Source organism: Puma concolor, chromosome A2 (genome assembly GCF_028749965.1).
Source record: "Puma concolor isolate L17-30 chromosome A2, mPumCon1.1.hap2, whole genome shotgun sequence".
Classification (NCBI taxonomy): Eukaryota; Metazoa; Chordata; class Mammalia; order Carnivora; family Felidae; genus Puma; species Puma concolor.
In genome coordinates this window covers 23,540,223-23,557,379 of record NC_141668.1, presented here as the reverse complement: position 1 = coordinate 23,557,379, position 17,157 = coordinate 23,540,223, and the positions used below count along the sequence as shown (strand labels likewise).

Here is a 17,157-nt window from a genome sequence, read left to right as displayed (position 1 = left end):
AGACTGCTTGGATGAAAGTTCTGGTAGGTGTTTCACATTATATTCACAGTTTTGAGTAGCATAATTTTTCTGATATCTTTGTATCTATTAAATAAGTATCTTCATTTAAAAGCGCATAGTCTAGGGTTTCTAATGAAATGTAGACAGATCACTTTTTAGAAAATCTGGAAAATACAGATAAGCAAAATGAAGAAAATAAAAAAACAAAACCTAAATCTAGGGATAACCAGGGTTAACATTTTGGATGTATCTCTGTAGTCATTTTCTGTGCGTATTTGTGTAACTATAAATTTTTAATGAGATTATAGCCTATCTGCTCTTACATGAGAGCATTTTTTTTTTTTAGTTAATGACACGAAAAGAAGTTTCCAATATATTAACCATCCTCTACACCTACTTTCTTATTGGATGCATACTAATCCATTTTATATATATTCTATAATTTGTTGAATCAATTCACTCTTGTTGACCACTTAGGTTATTTCTAATAACTTATTACTGTGAATAATTATCCAATAAAAATATCCTGTAGCTAAATCTTAGGTAGATAATTTTTCACTTTATTATAAATGGATTTTATTGTGTATTTTCAGATACAGACATGAAATTGCACATGATGGGCAGAGGATTTACATCTTGGGAGGTGGTACTTCCTGGACAGCTTATTCCTTAAACAAGGTATATTTAAAAATAATAATAATGAGAGAGAGAGAAGGATAGGAAGAGGCATGTTTCATACCAAGCAAGATAATTCTGTTACTGTAGATATTTAGATTTCTGGACAGGTTCTTCATTAACACCTGTTGTGTGTTACCTGCTCTTCGTAACAGAAGGCCGAACTATGCCTCTGTTACACTTTCCAGTTGACAGTTGTAGTGATCACACACTAAAAACACATGAAAACGAATCCTGGCACAAACTGGATGAGGAAAGAGACCAAAAGGAGGACACAGTAGCTTAAATGGAGAAACCGATGAGAACTGGAGCCACGTTGCTCAGAACGTCCTGCAGAATCTCTCTCATCATCAGTGAGATGTCTAAAAAGAACAGTATTTTTAGGGCTCTGCGTCACTCACTTTAGAAAGCTGTACTCTGAAGGTTTTTATTCATCCATTCCTATGGCATTCCTAAATGCACATCTCCCAGGGAAAAATCTAGATTAGGCTACAGAGCTCCTGGTCTGCTTTGGAACCTTATTGATCTTTTTCAAGTTTTGTCAAAACTGCATTCTCATATCTTCTTATGAACAGTTGCTTTTTTCTGGTATAAAAAAAAATGATACACACGTTCATTGCGAAAAATGTGGTAGTTGTAGAATTCCAACTTTTTTACTTCGTTTTTTTTCTGTGATTTTAAAAAATTGGAGTCCTATATCTGCTAGTTTTCAACTGCTTCATTTAATGTTTTTTGCCTTAATATTAGTATTAGGGAAAATCAGAGAAAAGCAAAAGAAACGAAGACTTTTTTTTTTTTTTTAATTTTTTTTTTTTCAACGTTTATTTATTTTTGGGACAGAGAGAGACAGAGCATGAACGGGGAAGGGGCAGAGAGAGAGGGAGACACAGAATCGGAAACAGCTCCAGGCTCTGAGCCATCAGCCCAGAGCCCGACGCGGGGCTCGAACTCACGGACCGCGAGATCGTGACCTGGCTGAAGTCGGACGCTTAACCGACTGTGCCACCCAGGCGCCCCGAAACGAAGACTTTTCAACCAAGAATACATGTTTATACAGGTTGTTGTTAAAAATTCAGTTTTCAGGGGTGCCTGGGTGGCTCAGTCAGTTAAGTGTCTGACTCTTCATTTCAGCTCAGGTCATGATCCCAGGGTTGTGGGATCGAGCCCCACATCAGGTTCTGCACTTAGCACAGAGCCTTCTTAAGATTCTCTCTCTCTCCCTTTGCCCCTCTCCTCCACTTACACACTCTTTCTCTAAAAAAATAAGCTAAAGTTATTTACGTGTGTGTATCTTCTCTTTTTCTCCCCAAGATCCATGCATACAACCTTGAAACGAATGCATGGGAGGAAATTGCCACAAAACCCCACGAAAAAATAGGTAAATTTAAATTATTGATTCATTTTTCTTTAATAACTATGCTTTATATTTTTACTTATTTTAGAAGAGAAAAAGAGCTTTTTTTGAGTTATATGACAAGTATAATATCTGTTGTACTAGTATTATAACTTATTTTATTCCTTAGCCCAATTATGCTTCCTCCGCAATTGTGCAGAGACTTTTAATGGGGATTGTTGAGTTCTGTGGAAATAGGGAGATGTGGGTGGGTTAGGAAGCAGGCACTTTGAATCAAGGTCCACCTGTTTTTTGTGCGCATAAGGGCTTGGGAAGGCCATTAGTAACCCCGTTTTGTTCCCCTGGCACCTGAGCATTGTAGTTACGATGGGACTCCGGTGGCTTTAATTTAATGTGAAAAAAGGAAGGGTTGGAGGGACTAATCAATGGTTGCTTAATGCAACAAAGGGATTGTTTTAAGTAAGTTACTCATAGGGTGTCTTTCACCGTGGCACATCACCGTTATTCTATTCTTTCTGTGGATAATGGGATATTTGTGTTCATGTGTTTGGCAGGTTTTCCTGCAGCCCGAAGATGTCACAGTTGCGTTCAAATAAAAAATGGTAAGTATTCTAAAGAACATTCTAGTTTCATTTTTGTAATCGTATATGCCAAGAACGTCTTCTTTTTTTTTATGTTTGTTTATTTATTTTGAGAGGGTGAGTGAGAGTGCGTGAGTGGGGGAGGGGCAGAGAGAAATGATGAGAGAGAGAGAAGAATCCCAAGCAAGCTCCATGCTGTCAGCACAGAGCCCGATGTGGGGTTCAATCTCATGAACCGTGAGATCGTGACCCCAGCCAGATTCAATATGCTCAACTGACTGAGCCACCCAGGTGGCTTTATTTCTTAATAATAGCTCCTTAAAGGGGGCATAACTTTGAGGAGAGTCTATTTCTTATAGTTTAAACTTAAAGGGAAACCCATAAAATTATGGTTCTCTCAGCAGTTTTCATCCAGTAACCTAGTGGGGTGTTTGGGTTCCCTCAGTTACCAGAGAACTCAAAAATTGGTGATAAATAAGCTTTTATTACACCACCTGACCTTTCAGCACCTCACCCCAACCAATGTCTGTGGCTGTGCTGGGTAACACTAATGATCTTGACATATAAAATGGACACCTTGGTGGACAAAGTATTAAAATTACAATAAGTCCTCCAGAGTGGTATTTTCTAAAGTTTATTCTGTGTTCTGTCAGATGCCAAATAGGACTCTTGGCTCATTCTTTGGCCGTATTACAACAGAGGCATTGTGTGGCTTCAGAAAGCAGCTGAGGCTACTTCATCCGCGTGTGATAAATGACTCCTCTTTGGACAACCCTCCTGTCTTTTAATTTACAACTTCTTTGATCGTTTGGTATACCCCCTTCCATTTTTCCTGGGAGGAAGGTGTGTGTAAATGAATTTGATAGCCTGTATCCTTCCGGCAGTTTTGTTTGGATTTCACTAGGATCATGCTGCCATCTCTAGTACAGAGGTACATTTTATTAGGCTCCTGCTTTCTCGGTAGGATTTATAGATAGTGGCGTTGTTCAGCTTTGCCTCTGGAAGAAGCAAAGCTGTACCTTGCTTTGGAGCTGAACTTTTCTTGAATCTTAGGCCAAAAAGTTTCCAGTGTATTTTGTAGTTTAATGAAGTATTGGCTTAACCCTGATCTAGACCTGAATTAAGACATCTATTCATTTGATTCGTTGAGGCCAGGCAGTATACTAGTGGAGTTCAGCCTTAGTTTGGGGCATTTAGTATGAATGTTTATGTAGACTTTGTTACAAGTCGTCCAGTTATAACTGTCTAATTTTACAAAAACAAAGCAATGACAACGGTAAAAAAAAAAAAAAAAAAAAAAAAAGAAAGAAAGAAACACCTTTGATTTTGGAGAAGGTTTAAAGACTTAAAAAACTGTTTAGATCCAATGGGGCTTCAAACTATCCTCTTTTGGCTAAAGAAAATTTGTAAGAACTACTTTTTCTGCCCCCAAATTGAACATTGCAGTGAATGTTTCTCCTCAGGTTAAATGTCTACATAGAAGACGTTTGTCTCTATGGGCAGATAGGTGTCCATCCTTTCTAGAGCATTATTTAAAAGAAGAATTTGGGGGCGCCTGGGTGGCGCAGTCGGTTGTGCGTCCGACTTCAGCCAGGTCACGATCTCGCGGTCCGTGAGTTCGAGCCCCGCGTCGGGCTCTGGGCTGATGGCTCAGAGCCTGGAGCCTGTTTCCGATTCTGTGTCTCCCTCTCTCTCTGCCCCTCCCCCGTTCATGCTCTGTCTCTCTCTGTCCGAAAAATAAATAAATGTTGAAAAAAAAAATTTAAAAAAAAAAAAAAAAAGAAGAATTTGTAAACTGGTGACCTGCAGTTATGTTTTGTCTGGCTCACATGTGTATGAAATTTTTTTGGATTAGAATCGAAGTGTTTCACTTAAAAAAAAAAATCCAGATTTCCAGCTTCTCTCATAAAAACAGATCTGGCAGTTGCTGACCTTAAACTCTACATGGTATCAGTCAGCTGGTGCAGGGCATGTGCGCTCTTCTTATTTGTTTCCCTGGATCTCTTGTTTGTTTATTTTCCCTGGACCTTCTCATTCATTCACTTCCTGTGCCTACAGGTATTTGAATTTGAGGACCCAGACATGAGGCCTGCTTAGAGGCTTGCTGCATCCTTAGTCTTAGCAAAGATCCCAGCATAGTATCCATACTTTAGCAAGGGACAAGACAGCAGCAGGGGAGGACCACCCGGCTAGAGCCGTCTGTAGTAGGGGGGAATCCTCTGAACTTGTCCCCTGTCAGCCTGCCAGGTGATCTACAAAACACGCTGTGGCTGTGGCTCTTTTCTTTGGTGTGATCATGGGTCTCTCGCTCTTCTTGATAGATGTGTTTATTTGTGGGGGCTATAATGGAGAAGTGATCCTGGGAGACATCTGGAAGCTGAATCTGCAGACTTTTCAATGGGTGAAGCTCCCAGCTACCATGCCAGAGCCAGTTTATTTTCACTGTGCAGCTGTTACACCAGTAAGTTTTTGTTTTCATATCTTCCTTACATAGTTGCAGATGATAAATCTTTACAGTGATATTAGCGAGAAAAAAAGATTCTGATATTACCAACCTTGGATAAAGAATGTGTTTCTAAAACTTTCTTCTAGACAAAGCCAGCCCTTCTTCTGAGAAGAGGGGAGAAAAACCATCATACACAGTTTAAAAGAGCAGCAGAAATATAAAAGAAATGCTGTGCGTGGCATTTAGGCCCCTGCAGTGACATAAAAGGTGTTTTCTGGGAGGGCAGGATAGCTCTAGCCCCCCGATGCCTTGTTCTTAAAGATCCCACCAGTTTCTCAAGGCAAAGACCTTTATTTTCATCTTTGTGTTCCTAGTGTTTGGCACAATGAATACTTAATATAATGTCACTTTAATGTTCGTTGAAGTAAAAGAAAAAAAAGAAAAGAAAAAAGCTACAGTTTTCCCCTAGTAAACTCATTTATTATTTAAACGCCTCTTGATCTCTGCACTATGTTGGGATCAGTGAGAAATTCTTTTTGTTTTGCCCCGTCTCCATTTGGCCTACTGTGCACTTTGTCGCTGACTCTTCAGCCTAAGTTACCTGCTTCTCTCCCATTTGAATTTGTCCTCTTTTGACTGCCGTCTGTTCATAGGCTGGTTGCATGTACATTCATGGAGGAGTGGTGAACATCCATGAAAACAAACGGACTGGGTCACTGTTTAAGATCTGGCTGGTGGTGCCGAGCCTGCTGGAACTGGCATGGGAGAAGCTGCTTGCAGCCTTCCCCAACCTAGCAAACCTCTCCCGCACACAGCTTCTGCACCTTGGACTCACACAGGGACTCATCGAGCGCTTGAAATGAGGATGTCTGGACTGTTCATTGATACTGGAAATGTTAATTTAAAGAGACTCCTTTATTTATGGGCAGTGTAGAATTGGTTACCCTGATCAAGGCCTTATTCAGAAAATACATCAGATGCCTTTCTGTAAATTGGTTTTAAGTTTATGGCAATCTCACTTTCCCTCGTGCTTCTTTCTTTGCTTCTCTCCCTCCCGCCTCAACACACACACATACTCACATACTCTCTCTTCCTGGATGGACTTGAGGGAAAGTCTGAAAGTACCTTAACAATGTTATGAATCATGATCAGATAAAGAATTTTTTAAAGGGTCTCTGAAACTATGACCATGTCAGCCAGTGCTCCACAAATTAAAGCAGCATCACTGACAAAAACAAATAAAATTTTAAAAAATGTAAATGCAGCAACAACAACAACAGCAACAAGAAGGCTGACCTCGAGAGTTGTGCAGGTTACACGCCAACCTAGACGTCGAACTTGCTGTTTTCCAAGACGCCTCTAATTGCGTGGCTGCATCTGATGGCAGCACCGGCTGACATCTTGCTGCGTCGATACCCAAACCCATCCTTTGACTTTGGAGGAAAGTCAGGCGGCTCAGCGACTCTTGATCGGTGATTTCTTTCCACGTTCTTCTGGTGCCAGCAATGGTTAGATTTGGCTGTCAAAAGGCTTGTGTGTGTGTGTTGTAGTTGTGCTGTTTATTGTTGCTCTTAGAAATTGTGGCACCAAGAACGTTTCAAATCAAGGAATTGATGGTGGTCAAAGTTCTTTGTTCTGGGCAGTTTTGAAATTCCCTTGTGCTTATAACTGGTTTCAAGTGTCTCTGACTTCTTCGTTGGGGGACTTGTAGACCCTAAATATGTGGCATAAACGCCATGGGGCGTAAAAGTAAGCTTGTGAGAGGCCAGAAAAGAGCAAGGCGGGGAGGGCTTCAGCTCCAGGCTGTGAGCTTTGACCATCATATTGGCCGTTTCCTTTTCAGAACTTGAACACTGGGCCACGCACCTGCCATTTTCTCAGGCAGTGGGTTTTATCTCTAGAAAGCCAACTGGCCCTTGATTTTTCCCTTAGCTTATTGCCTCTTTTTTGTCTGCTTTAATGTGCATGGTGCTGTGAGTAATTGTCTAGTTATTGGATAAAAGGTCTTGGGGGAAAAGCCACAGGCCATCCTTCCCAAAGAACTATTGTTTTCAAAACTAGCATGAGGAAGGAATGAAGCTGAAGATCATTAGTTTTTTGGTGTGACATTTTAGTTCTGGTTTGTTTTGTATTTTCACTCTAAAAAAAGGAGTGACCTGAATTTTCACTTCTTTGCCATCAGGCTGCTAGAGTAGTTGAGCAAGTCACTGAGACGTGAACATTTGGAAGTCCTCAGGTGTACGAAAGGTGCGGAAGGCATACAAGAAGGCACAGTGCTGATCATCCCGTTGGTCACCTCACAACAGGAGACTCAGACGGGAGATTTGGGACACATTTTTCCTTTAAGTGCCTCTTTTTCACTTAGCTTTTAAAGTTACTCTTCTTTTTTCCTTCATCCCAGAAGGGATCTCTTTAGCTCATGTGTGGATTTAAAATCACCTTTGAGTTATGGCTAAAAAGTCACCCTCCAGTGTTGAGTTCTGGGGAAGAGAAAACTGTGGTCTCTAGACTTGGACTCTTAACTTCCATGCCTTATTAGAACATCCCATCCATGTTGGGTTGAGTTCATGGAGCCCAAATTCTGCAAGGTCTTATGATACCACTCACCTGTGAGTTTGGGTCCTTTTGGGGGAATGATGGGTGTGGGGCAGAGGCAGGACAAGGAGCAACTCCTCTAGAGGTGCCACCCCCATCTTGCCACGACCAAGTCTGTTTGACATTTAACCTCTTACCGCCCACTGCTAAGCTTACTCCAGTGAGGAGCTCTCTCCGGAGCAAGTCAGGTTGAACAGCCCCATGAGCTCAAAACAAAGCTTTACCGCACGACTCCAGCCTGGTCTCTGGATATTCGGTGGACTATATCCAGTTAAATAAGCTGTGCGGTCTAGGGTGGCGAAAGGGTATTTGTCATGGATTTACGTAGGGACCAAAGCCTCAGTGCTCAGCCTCTGTGCTTACCCTTCCGTGCTCCTTGGGAAATAAGCAGGTCTCTAGCTTTGCTACACTGGAGAGCTAGAAAGAGAGTCTAGTTCAGTCCACACTTGCTAGCAAAAAAGATTTAAGCCTTCTGAGGGCAGTCTTCTTTGAGGTAGACTTTGGAGGCCTGACATCCAAGACCTTGTGTGTGACATTTTTATAAAAGTACATACCCTTGGTCTAAAGTGTCGTCTTTTCATATAACACTAGTGAAAGCGATGTAGAATGACCAGCTCTGAGTGCTATAGAACCACACATATGCACATGTTCTGGATGCCAAATGAGACTGTGTGTATGATGACTTAAATATAGATGAGCAGAATTTTATATAGGGGGTCCCCGACCATTTAGTATCCCTATAACCAGCACCCTGAATTCCTGACACTGTTACTTGGTTTAGGAAAGTTTATGCCTGCTGCTCCTCTGCCTCTTTGAGGTACTCCCTGCCATCTTACTGCAGTCCTGTAAATTTAAGTGCAATATATAGAAACACATATGGATATATACAGATTATATATAGGGTGTAACTATAAAGCAGGTAGACTACTTTTTTTTTTTTTCTTTTTTTTTGAATCTGCCTTGGGGAAAGGCAGCTCATTCTTTTAGAGTCAACTTATACCAAGAATTTGAGATGTGACCAGCTAGCGTAAGCCAACTCTTGGTCAATCTGGATTTTCAGGTCCTTGTTTTCTTACTCCAGTTCTTAAAGACTTCTTATTCCTTGGGTTTGTTAGAGTTGAGACTTTCCCCCAGTCATCTTTTGTACTGTCTCATGTTTGCATATCTTACTACATTTCTTGCCCACGAAAAAAGGAAGTCTACCTGTAAGGAATTTCTAAATGGAGAATTAAAATCTAATATTTAATACTGTCAGCTTTCCCATGTACATACTAATTTATCTGTGAATATAAGACTTTATTAAACGAAGAAAATGAGGCTTTCTTCATTTAATAAAATATTTTCCACATTCTGGAAAATCTTATTAACCAATATAGAATAGAATGAAATTTTCACTGTTCTTCAGGGGCCAAACTGAAATCCTTTCCACTGGCAGAGTTTTTTTTCAGGGCCCTCGTGACATGGTGTAAAAATTTGCTCTAAATTATTCATGTCCATCACATAGCTAGATTTAAACATATGATGATAAACATTAACATTTCTAAGCAAAAGGTTTATTAACAGTGACCTTTGGTTACCCAGAGTAGCAAGAGTAAAGCACAGATAATTGAAACTCATAGATAATCAGTGTTTCAACTTTTCTATCAAACAATTGATCCATTTATATTCTTCCTCCTCCTTACCCCTTTCCCACAAGCACCTCCTTTTCAGTGGAGTAGGGCTAATAAGTAGTTAGAAATGAAAACGAAGAGTCACGGAGGGCTAGAAACCAGCAAGCATATAGGCAGCCCTATTAGCTGTAATTGTCAATTTGATGACAGCTGTTGAATGCTGAAATTAGGACCCACGGGTGGTAATCCTGAGTTGAGATGTTAACTCTTCACTCCTCTGCTTCGGCACGGTTTTCCTGCCCTGAGTTCTAGGCTGTCTCTCCCATAACCACCAAAGAACTCTTAGCACCTAGAGGAAGAAAAAGCTGCTGTGTGTGATGCAGAGGGAATCCCATCATTTGAACACATTTCTTTGGCTCTTGACAAATACTTGCTTTTCCTCTGTTCTTGCAGGAGCCTTATTTTTTCCTTTGGGAATTCCTTTTCCAGCCATATAGCTTGGCATGTAGGAAAAGGTTGAATTACCCTGTAAGTCTGTGTTGGTCTTAATTCTGTAAAACCAGTTTGTTTTTATGTGGTCTTACAGATGTTTAGCAGGTGGCACCGTTACTATAAATCGTCTACCTGCCAGCACTCTGATGTAGCACAAGAAGCCGTTTTCCTTATTCTTCATTGTTCTGGCGTTGAGCTCCAGGCCGGATGAGGGCTTACGGTCCCGTGATCGCGAGCTCCAAAAACTGGTCACTGTTAGCTTAAAGTGCTTTGGTTCCCCAAATTCCTCGGGACTCTAGGGGCATTGGCAGGGCCTGAGGCCGGCTTCGTAGAGCTCTGTACCTCCCGTGTGTGCCGCCGCGGGTCGTGCCCAGTGATGCTGCTTCCCTTCTGAGGTCACTGGGTTTGGTGGGAAGCGACCTCTTCTCTTACCTGGTGTTACAAAAAGGAGTTCTGAGTTGTGCTTCAAAAGTGGTACCATCTTTTTAGTTGTGATTTTCATGATTTTATTTTTTTTCACTTCATAGAAGTTTTTGAAAGGCCCTGCTTAGTCAGTGCGCAGGGTGAGTCCGAGGCAGTCTCACTGAGCTGTAGTGATTGCTGTTTTACTAGTTGCACATTTAGAATACAAAGGAGGCATCAGAAACACACTGACTTTCTCTGAAGCCGCTTCCTTGTACACAGAGTCTGAGCAGGGACAGCGCCAGGCATTTCCCTGTAAAGGCACCTGCCGATGAGGATTTGACTGGAAGAACCTAGGCAAGAAAGGGGAACCTCTCACGCAGTCCCTGAGGGCAGGCCTGGGCTTGGCTCTTTGTACAGGGTGTGCTTAGGCCACACACGATGCTTGCCTTACTGTAAAGCTATTTGCCACAGTCCTGTTAAATAGTGTGGAAGTCCTTTTGCAGTCTGGTGTGCATGCCATATGATCAGGACAGCTTTTCCACCTTATTTGGTCTCCTACGAGCACGTAGGAAAAATAGTGAATTTACCCTAAAATGTCCAATCTGTATTTATGTACCTTGTCAGTGTTTTGCTGTTGGTTTTCTAAAACAATCTGATCAATAAATCTTATCCAAATCTATTTGGCTCAAGGCTACCTTGATTGTGGGACGGTGATTTGCATGTATGCGAGCTCACCTCTATGACGTAAGCATCAGTCTGCCCGCCTCCGCCACCCCTTTCCCACCCACCAGGGTGCACTTTTCTCTGTAATTAATATCTGTGAGTCATCTGCCTTCCACCGCCGCCTGCTGTGGGTCCCTCTCTCTGCTCACCATCTGGGACTCCTGGACCTACAACCGTCCCCTCAACAGAACGCTCTTCCCCTCAGGACACCAGCAAGGGAGCGAGTGACTGTGGGGCAGACCACACTCCCTTTTCCTGTCCCGTTCTGTATATTCCCCAAACTCCCACTAGCCAAGTCTGTACGGATGTCTCAAGGCTTTTCTGAAGAGTTGGAGGAGCTACAGGGAATTCAAAGGGAAGATGTGAATCTTTACATACAGAGTCACAACTGTCTCTGAGTCAAGGAAAAAACCCCAGGAGGAGCTGAGCCCTTCCCAGGGGGTCCTTTGGGGATGAAACCACAGTTCCTGGTTCTTGCCTCGGTCTTCCAGATGCTTCTTTCTCCAAAACCTCTGCTTTGTATCGCTTCACCCTCTGCTAGGATCCCTCTCCCAGCAGTGCTTTTCTTCAGGCTCTGAAGTCCGGTGTAGGTGTGGACACTCCCAAGTCTGGTCACTTTTAAGGTCTCTCGTCCAGAATCGCACATACGCCTCTTAGTTTTCATCGACAAACTGTTGGATCAAATATACCTTCCTGGGACAAGTAATCTTCGATATTCTGCCATAAATTGACCAGAGGAAAACATAACAATTTCTACCCCCTAATTTATAGGGCTCCCCAGCCCACGTTACAGTTAATACGCAGAGCACATTCATTACGCAGAGCATTCTCGTTTCCTTTGCTTTATTTCTCCTACGTCTTCTGAAGTATACTCCCGTGAGGCCCATCAGGGGCAAGAAGTGGACCCTGTGCCTTTTAGACTTTAGACCAGCCAGAGCTTTGAAGTGAACTCTTGTTGGTATCTAATTCGGTTCTTAGTTAAGCCCCGTCTTAGCTTGGGTGGGAAGAGGTTTCAGTGGCTTAGTTGGTTTGGGTGGTTTTGTTCTTCCAGTTACACGTGTAAGATTCTAGTTTGTCAGAATGCTGTTACGAAGCTCTTATAACTGAACAGTAGGACCACAATTCTCTTGCAGTTAATCTTTGGTAGTAATTGCTTGATGGGAGACGACACTGGTGAAACCATCCAGTTTCCATACTTACCTTCATATAAAAGGCCCAGCTTCCAGACCAGCGCAAAACCAATGGTTTCCTGCGGTGATGGAAATGTTCCATATTTGCGCTGTCCAGTATGTGGTAGCCACTGGCTATTCAGCACTTCAGATGTGGTTAGTGTGACCGAAGAACTACAATTTTCATTCCATTTAATTTTCACTTCTGTAAGTATAAGCTGTTACGCGTAGCTAGCGGCTACCTCAGTACAGTGCTGGAAGGAGATGGCCTGGAGAGCTGGAGAACCAAGGCTTGGTTAGCTCTTGGCTCTCGGCTCAGTCCTTGTTACTGTGTGGCTGCAATAATGTGTGAGGTGCTTTGAAGCATGCCTGGGGTATTTACTGTTCTCGCTCTCTATAGCTGATGGTACAGGAAAATGAAGACGAAGTATTTACTAAAAGTTACAAAATTAACCAATAAAGTAAGAGGACGAGACAAGGGAAGTGGGGTGACATAGGTGAGAGCTAAATCCTCATGTTCCATGGCAGGAAGGTAATATACAGAATGTCACAAATTAAGCACTAACCAGGAAAGCATATTGACTAGAGGCATAAAGGAAGGTATCAGAAAACACAAACAAAAACAGCCAAAAGAGCTAACAGTGGTAAGGTGGCCCGGGAGATGTAGAGGGCCACAGCAGGGACTGCTGGCTTTTTCAAGTATGTTCACGGTTTTTGTTCGTTTTTTTCCCCCCCTTTTCTCTCCTTTATAAACCAGAACCCTTCGTGACTCTTTCGATTTAGCCCTTTTTCAGGATACTGTGAATCTGGGTCCGTTCTGACCAAATCAGGCTGTAAAAAATTGGGTGATTCAAAGGGCAGGGCTGAAGTATTAGTATTTTTAAGTTCTTCATTGATTAAGAGGTAGCCTGACTGGTATTTGGAAATCTTCGATTTAAAAGCCAATCTTAGTGCTCGCTTCGGCAGCACATATACTAAAAGCCAATCTTGGAAGCCGGTAGGAGAAAAAAAAAATCCAGGAGAGGGAGAGAAAAAAAAAAAGTCTCAAGATTTAATTGTTGCCCGAAGACCATTCCTCACCATCCTGTCCCTTCATAAAATCAAGCAAGATAAGAAATTATTTTAGAGGCTTTTTCTGTCATCCACTCCACAGTGAGGGGAGGGGAGGTGGAAGGCTTCTGAGCGATTCACAAAGCAGACCCGGCAAACCCACCCATCCTGCACAGGCCTTGGGGTCTGGCCTCGAAGTCTCCGGTGGAAGAGGGAGACACTTTTCTCAAATCCTCAAACACACGAGTGACCTTTCCAATGGTCCGCCTAACAGGAGGGCCTCCGCAGCTCTCCTAGGAAGGAAGGCGCGGAGCTCAGCTCAGGCAGACCGGGCAGTGACCAGCCCAGCCTAGCCCAGCCCAGGGCTGCGAAGGAGAGAAGGACAGAGACAGCTGGGAGCTCCGGCCTCTTGCTATTTCAGGAGCCCGCACCCGGCCTGGAGCTGTAGGGTGGCTGTGCCCATGGCAGCTGTGCAAAGAGAAAGCCAATGTTACTCAGTCCGCGTCACCTTAGACCACACGGGTCAGTTCGTCCCTCTTGCACCTTCCACCGAAAGCTGCCCGGCTACTGGAGCCCAGGTGGCTCTCCCTGCGACGGCCAAGGATGTCTACAAGAGCTCCTCCACTTGAAGTGAGCGAACTTACTTGCTCCAGCCTCCGCCAGGCATCTGGGGTCTCATTTACTCCCTGAGCCTCACCCTGGGGGAAAAGGTAGAGAGCATGCACTGCAACAGCCAAGATCAGATCGTGGCTCAGGATGCTGGCAACTGCCCTTGCCCCCTCCCCCCCCCCCACCAAAGGAAGAGGCCCACTTGCCACCCACAGAGAGGTGATCCCTAAGAACGGTAACTCGGCCGTTGCGGGGAGTGACATGTACCCAGGGGTGCACCGGCGGCGTCCAGGACTGGAACTCCAGCCCTGCTCCCCCCACCGCCAACCTCACCACCTCGGAGCCCACCCAGCCTGTGCCTCCTTGAAGCGCCAGCCGCGCCTTTCCCTGCTTCATTTCTCCCCACCAAAGCGGTACTGGAATGTTAAGCCTGGAGGGCTGACCCCCACTTGGTGGCAAGCCAAGCGCAGTGACGTGCCTGCAGAGAGAGTTACCCAGATCCGCAAAGCCCGGAGAAGGGGTGGCCTTGCCTGCAATCCCCCGCCCCAGAACCGTCGCCCTCCGGGGCCCTGGAGCCCTGGGCTGGCGGCGAGGGCGGCCTGGCCGCCGCCGCCTCCCCCGCACGAGCGAGGCCCGCAGCCGGTTTCTCTCCCTGCGGCGCGCCGGCCTCGGGCCCGCGACCTCGCGTCCCGGGGCTTCTCTGCCTCCCCCTGGCGGGCAGCGGCAGCCGGCGGAGCTCAGCCGGGAGGGGGCGCCCGACCCCCGGCCCGAAGGCGGGAGCGCGCGGGGCGCAGGCCGGGGTCGGCGCCGGCGCGCGCCCGCTCGGACCGCTCACTAACTGAGCACCTAGTACGCACCCGCGCGGGGCCGGGAGCCGGCCGGGCCAGGCGGCGGGCAGCACGCCTGCCTTCAGGGAGCTTCCATGGGAGGCGGGGAGCGGGGAGACAGCTGCTGTGAAGAAGCACGAGAGGCCGGACACGGACAAGTTAGGGAGAGCCTCCCCGAGGATGCAATGACTGCGCGCCAGGAGCTAGAAAGCACATGAGGGAGAATGCCACTACATCAAGGGGCCAGAGCATTCCAAAGACAAAAACCCGGCCCCTGGCGTCTTCTGGAAGGGGAAGAAGCCGCGTAGCGGGAGGACGGGAACCCGGGAGGGGAGGCCAGGGAAGCAAGGAGAGGCAGGCTGGGCAGATGATGGAAGAGCCGGGCAAAGCGTCTGGTTTTCATTCTAAGATCAACTGGAAGCTGGAAGGCAGAGAGAGGACGAACCGATCCCCCCCGCTGCCGAGGGAGGGTGCCAGAGGAAGCGGGGCCCTCGGTTGGGAGGCCACGGCAGCGGTGCGGGCAGGGTGAGGGTGCTTTGGGCCAGGTCACAGGGCGGGGCTGGACGCCGGCTCCCATCGCTCCCCCACCCTCCGCCGGGCGCCCTGGTGTCGTGACCGACCGACCACCGCCGAGCAGAGGCCGGCGAGCCCGGGCCGCACGACAAAGGCTCCGCCAACACCCCGCACCGGCGGGGAGGAAGCCCGGGCAGGCAGAGCGCAGGCGGACGTGGAGCCCGGGGCGGGGGGGTGCGGAGTAGCCTCCAGACCCCTCTCCACTAATCTCAGGGCGCGGAGCCGCCGTCCGCGGCCCACGCCTAGTTGGAGAGCCTACTTGGAGAGCCTCTCGGGGGTAGAGCGGGGAACCGCTCCGAACCGGAATGATCTGGTTTAGAGCGGCTGCCTTCCCCTCCTCCCTCCCTCTCCCCCAGCCGCCCGCCCTCCCCTTCAGCGACTGGCTGGTTTTTGCCGCAGTCCCTGACCAAGGTAAACAGAAGAGGGAAGTGGGAAGAATGCTTCGTTTCCATGGCAACCCAGAGGGCAGTCGGTGCGGCGCTCTTGGATGTGCTTCAGGGGAAGAAAAGGCTCACTGGAAAAGCAACAGGGAGACCGGCCCCTTCCACAGACGCACGGTGGGGGATTGTTCTGGAACGCGGTGTGGGCCTGGATGGAGGGAGGAGCGGGGGAGAGGAGTCAGGCACCATCCGTGCAGTGGCAGATGAGCGGGGAGGGCCAGGGACACACCAAAAAAACAACCGCACATGCTGTTGTGACAGCTGTCGGTCAGTGGCTCCATCCCCACACCTAGGGGGCAGAAAACAGGGATGGCGGAGATCTCAGAGCCTCCCCAAGTGTGCACCTGGCTGTCCCTTTCCAGAAAAATCCTTCCGTGGGGCAGCTCAGCCGGAGGGCAGCCACAGAGGCTGGATCCAGAGCCTCAAGGCCATAGATAGGTTTTGTCTGAAACAGAGAAACCCACCCTTCTCCTGCTGCAGAGTGAGCTGGAGGTGCCCACCCTCCGCCCTCCAGGGGACAGGTGCTTTCCATTTGTCGCCACGTCACTCCAGCTGCCGACCACAACTCCTGCACGCTGAGGGCATCAGAAACCTCTTCTGGTTTCCAGGCTTCATAAGAGATTCGTCAGAAACTGGCTCCACCTCAGGCATGGGCCTTCCTGGCTTGGGGCGGGGGCGGGGGTGGGGTGGGGGGGGTTCACTGTTCGGCTCTCACCTGTGTAGGCAGAAATGGGAGAAAACCTGGGACAGAAGGAGGTGGGAGGCAGTAAGCTTCCTGCCCCCCCGCCAAGCAGAAAGAACGTGGATGCTTTGTGGGAAGCTGGAGGGAGGTGCCTCAGTTTCCCGGGGCAGATGCATCGAGAACCCTGGCAGCGGGACTATAGGCCTGGGAAGTGCTCACCTACACGTCGTGCAGTCCACACCCTTCTCCTTGAGTGGGCCCTTAGACGCTGTGGTCTGCCTGGAAGACGCCTTCAGGACAGGACCCAGGGCTGGGAGGGAACACCTGCAGAGAACAGGATCGACAGACTTGGCTTTTCCCTTGCAAAACACCCCGAAGTGCCAGGTTTACTCAGCTCTTTCCATGGCTCATGGATTCCAAATTTCTGTGACCTTAACTCCTGCCTCTGCCCCTTTGCTCGTTCTATTCCAGCTCCCCTTTGCTGTTCCTTGACCAGTCAGGTTTCCATGCCAGGTCCATGGCACTGGCTGTGCCCTGGAAAGCTCTTTCTCCAGCATCCACGTGGCCAATCTCTCGCCTTCAGTTCTTTATTCAAATGTCATCTCAACGAGGCAGGGCCAGGGTGAGGTAAACAAGGCAACACGGTCTTCCCTGACCCTTGGTTTAAATTGTATGTTTCCAGGGGCTCCTGAGTGGCTCAGTCACTTAAACGTCCACCTTCAGCTCAGGTCATGATCTCGCAGTTCATGGGTTCGAGCCCCGCGTCGGGCTCTGTGCTGAGAGTTCAGAGCCTGGAGCCTGCTTCAGATTCTGTGTCTCCCTCTCTCTCTGCCTCTCCCCTGCTCGCCCTCTGTCTCTCGCTCTCAAAAATAAATAAAACATTAAAAAAAATATTTTAAAAATTGTGTATTTCCACCCCCGCTAGA

At 46.9% G+C, this 17,157-nt stretch overlaps 2 protein-coding genes across 6 annotated transcripts in view; both read left to right on the top strand.

Annotated features, from left to right (window-relative positions):
* The window catches only part of KLHDC10 (kelch domain containing 10), a 60,251-nt gene extending 49,414 nt beyond the window's left edge, over positions 1-10,837 (top strand). For all 4 annotated transcript variants that reach the window (XM_025929874.2, XM_086690266.1, XM_086690275.1 and 1 more), the window contains 5 exons: positions 594-678; positions 1,987-2,053; positions 2,584-2,631; positions 4,932-5,071; positions 5,710-10,837. In XM_025929874.2, the coding sequence (XP_025785659.1) occupies positions 594-678; positions 1,987-2,053; positions 2,584-2,631; positions 4,932-5,071; positions 5,710-5,919 (550 nt within the window). In that variant the 3' untranslated portion in view covers positions 5,920-10,837. The remainder of the gene's footprint in view (positions 1-593; positions 679-1,986; positions 2,054-2,583; positions 2,632-4,931; positions 5,072-5,709) is intronic.
* A 2,249-nt stretch (positions 10,838-13,086) lies between these two features.
* On the top strand, positions 13,087-16,207 carry LOC147583061 (uncharacterized). Of its 2 annotated transcripts, none has more exons than XM_086690244.1 (2): positions 13,087-15,666; positions 16,064-16,207. In XM_086690244.1, the coding sequence occupies exon 1, from the start codon at positions 13,857-13,859 to the stop codon at positions 14,664-14,666; it is 810 nt and encodes a 269-aa protein (XP_086546370.1). In that variant the 5' UTR covers positions 13,087-13,856; the 3' UTR covers positions 14,667-15,666; positions 16,064-16,207. The 2 variants fall into 2 exon arrangements, with proteins under 2 accessions (XP_086546370.1, XP_086546364.1); XM_086690238.1 differs by having other exon boundaries at positions 16,030-16,207.
* The last annotated feature ends 950 nt before the right edge of the window (positions 16,208-17,157 follow it).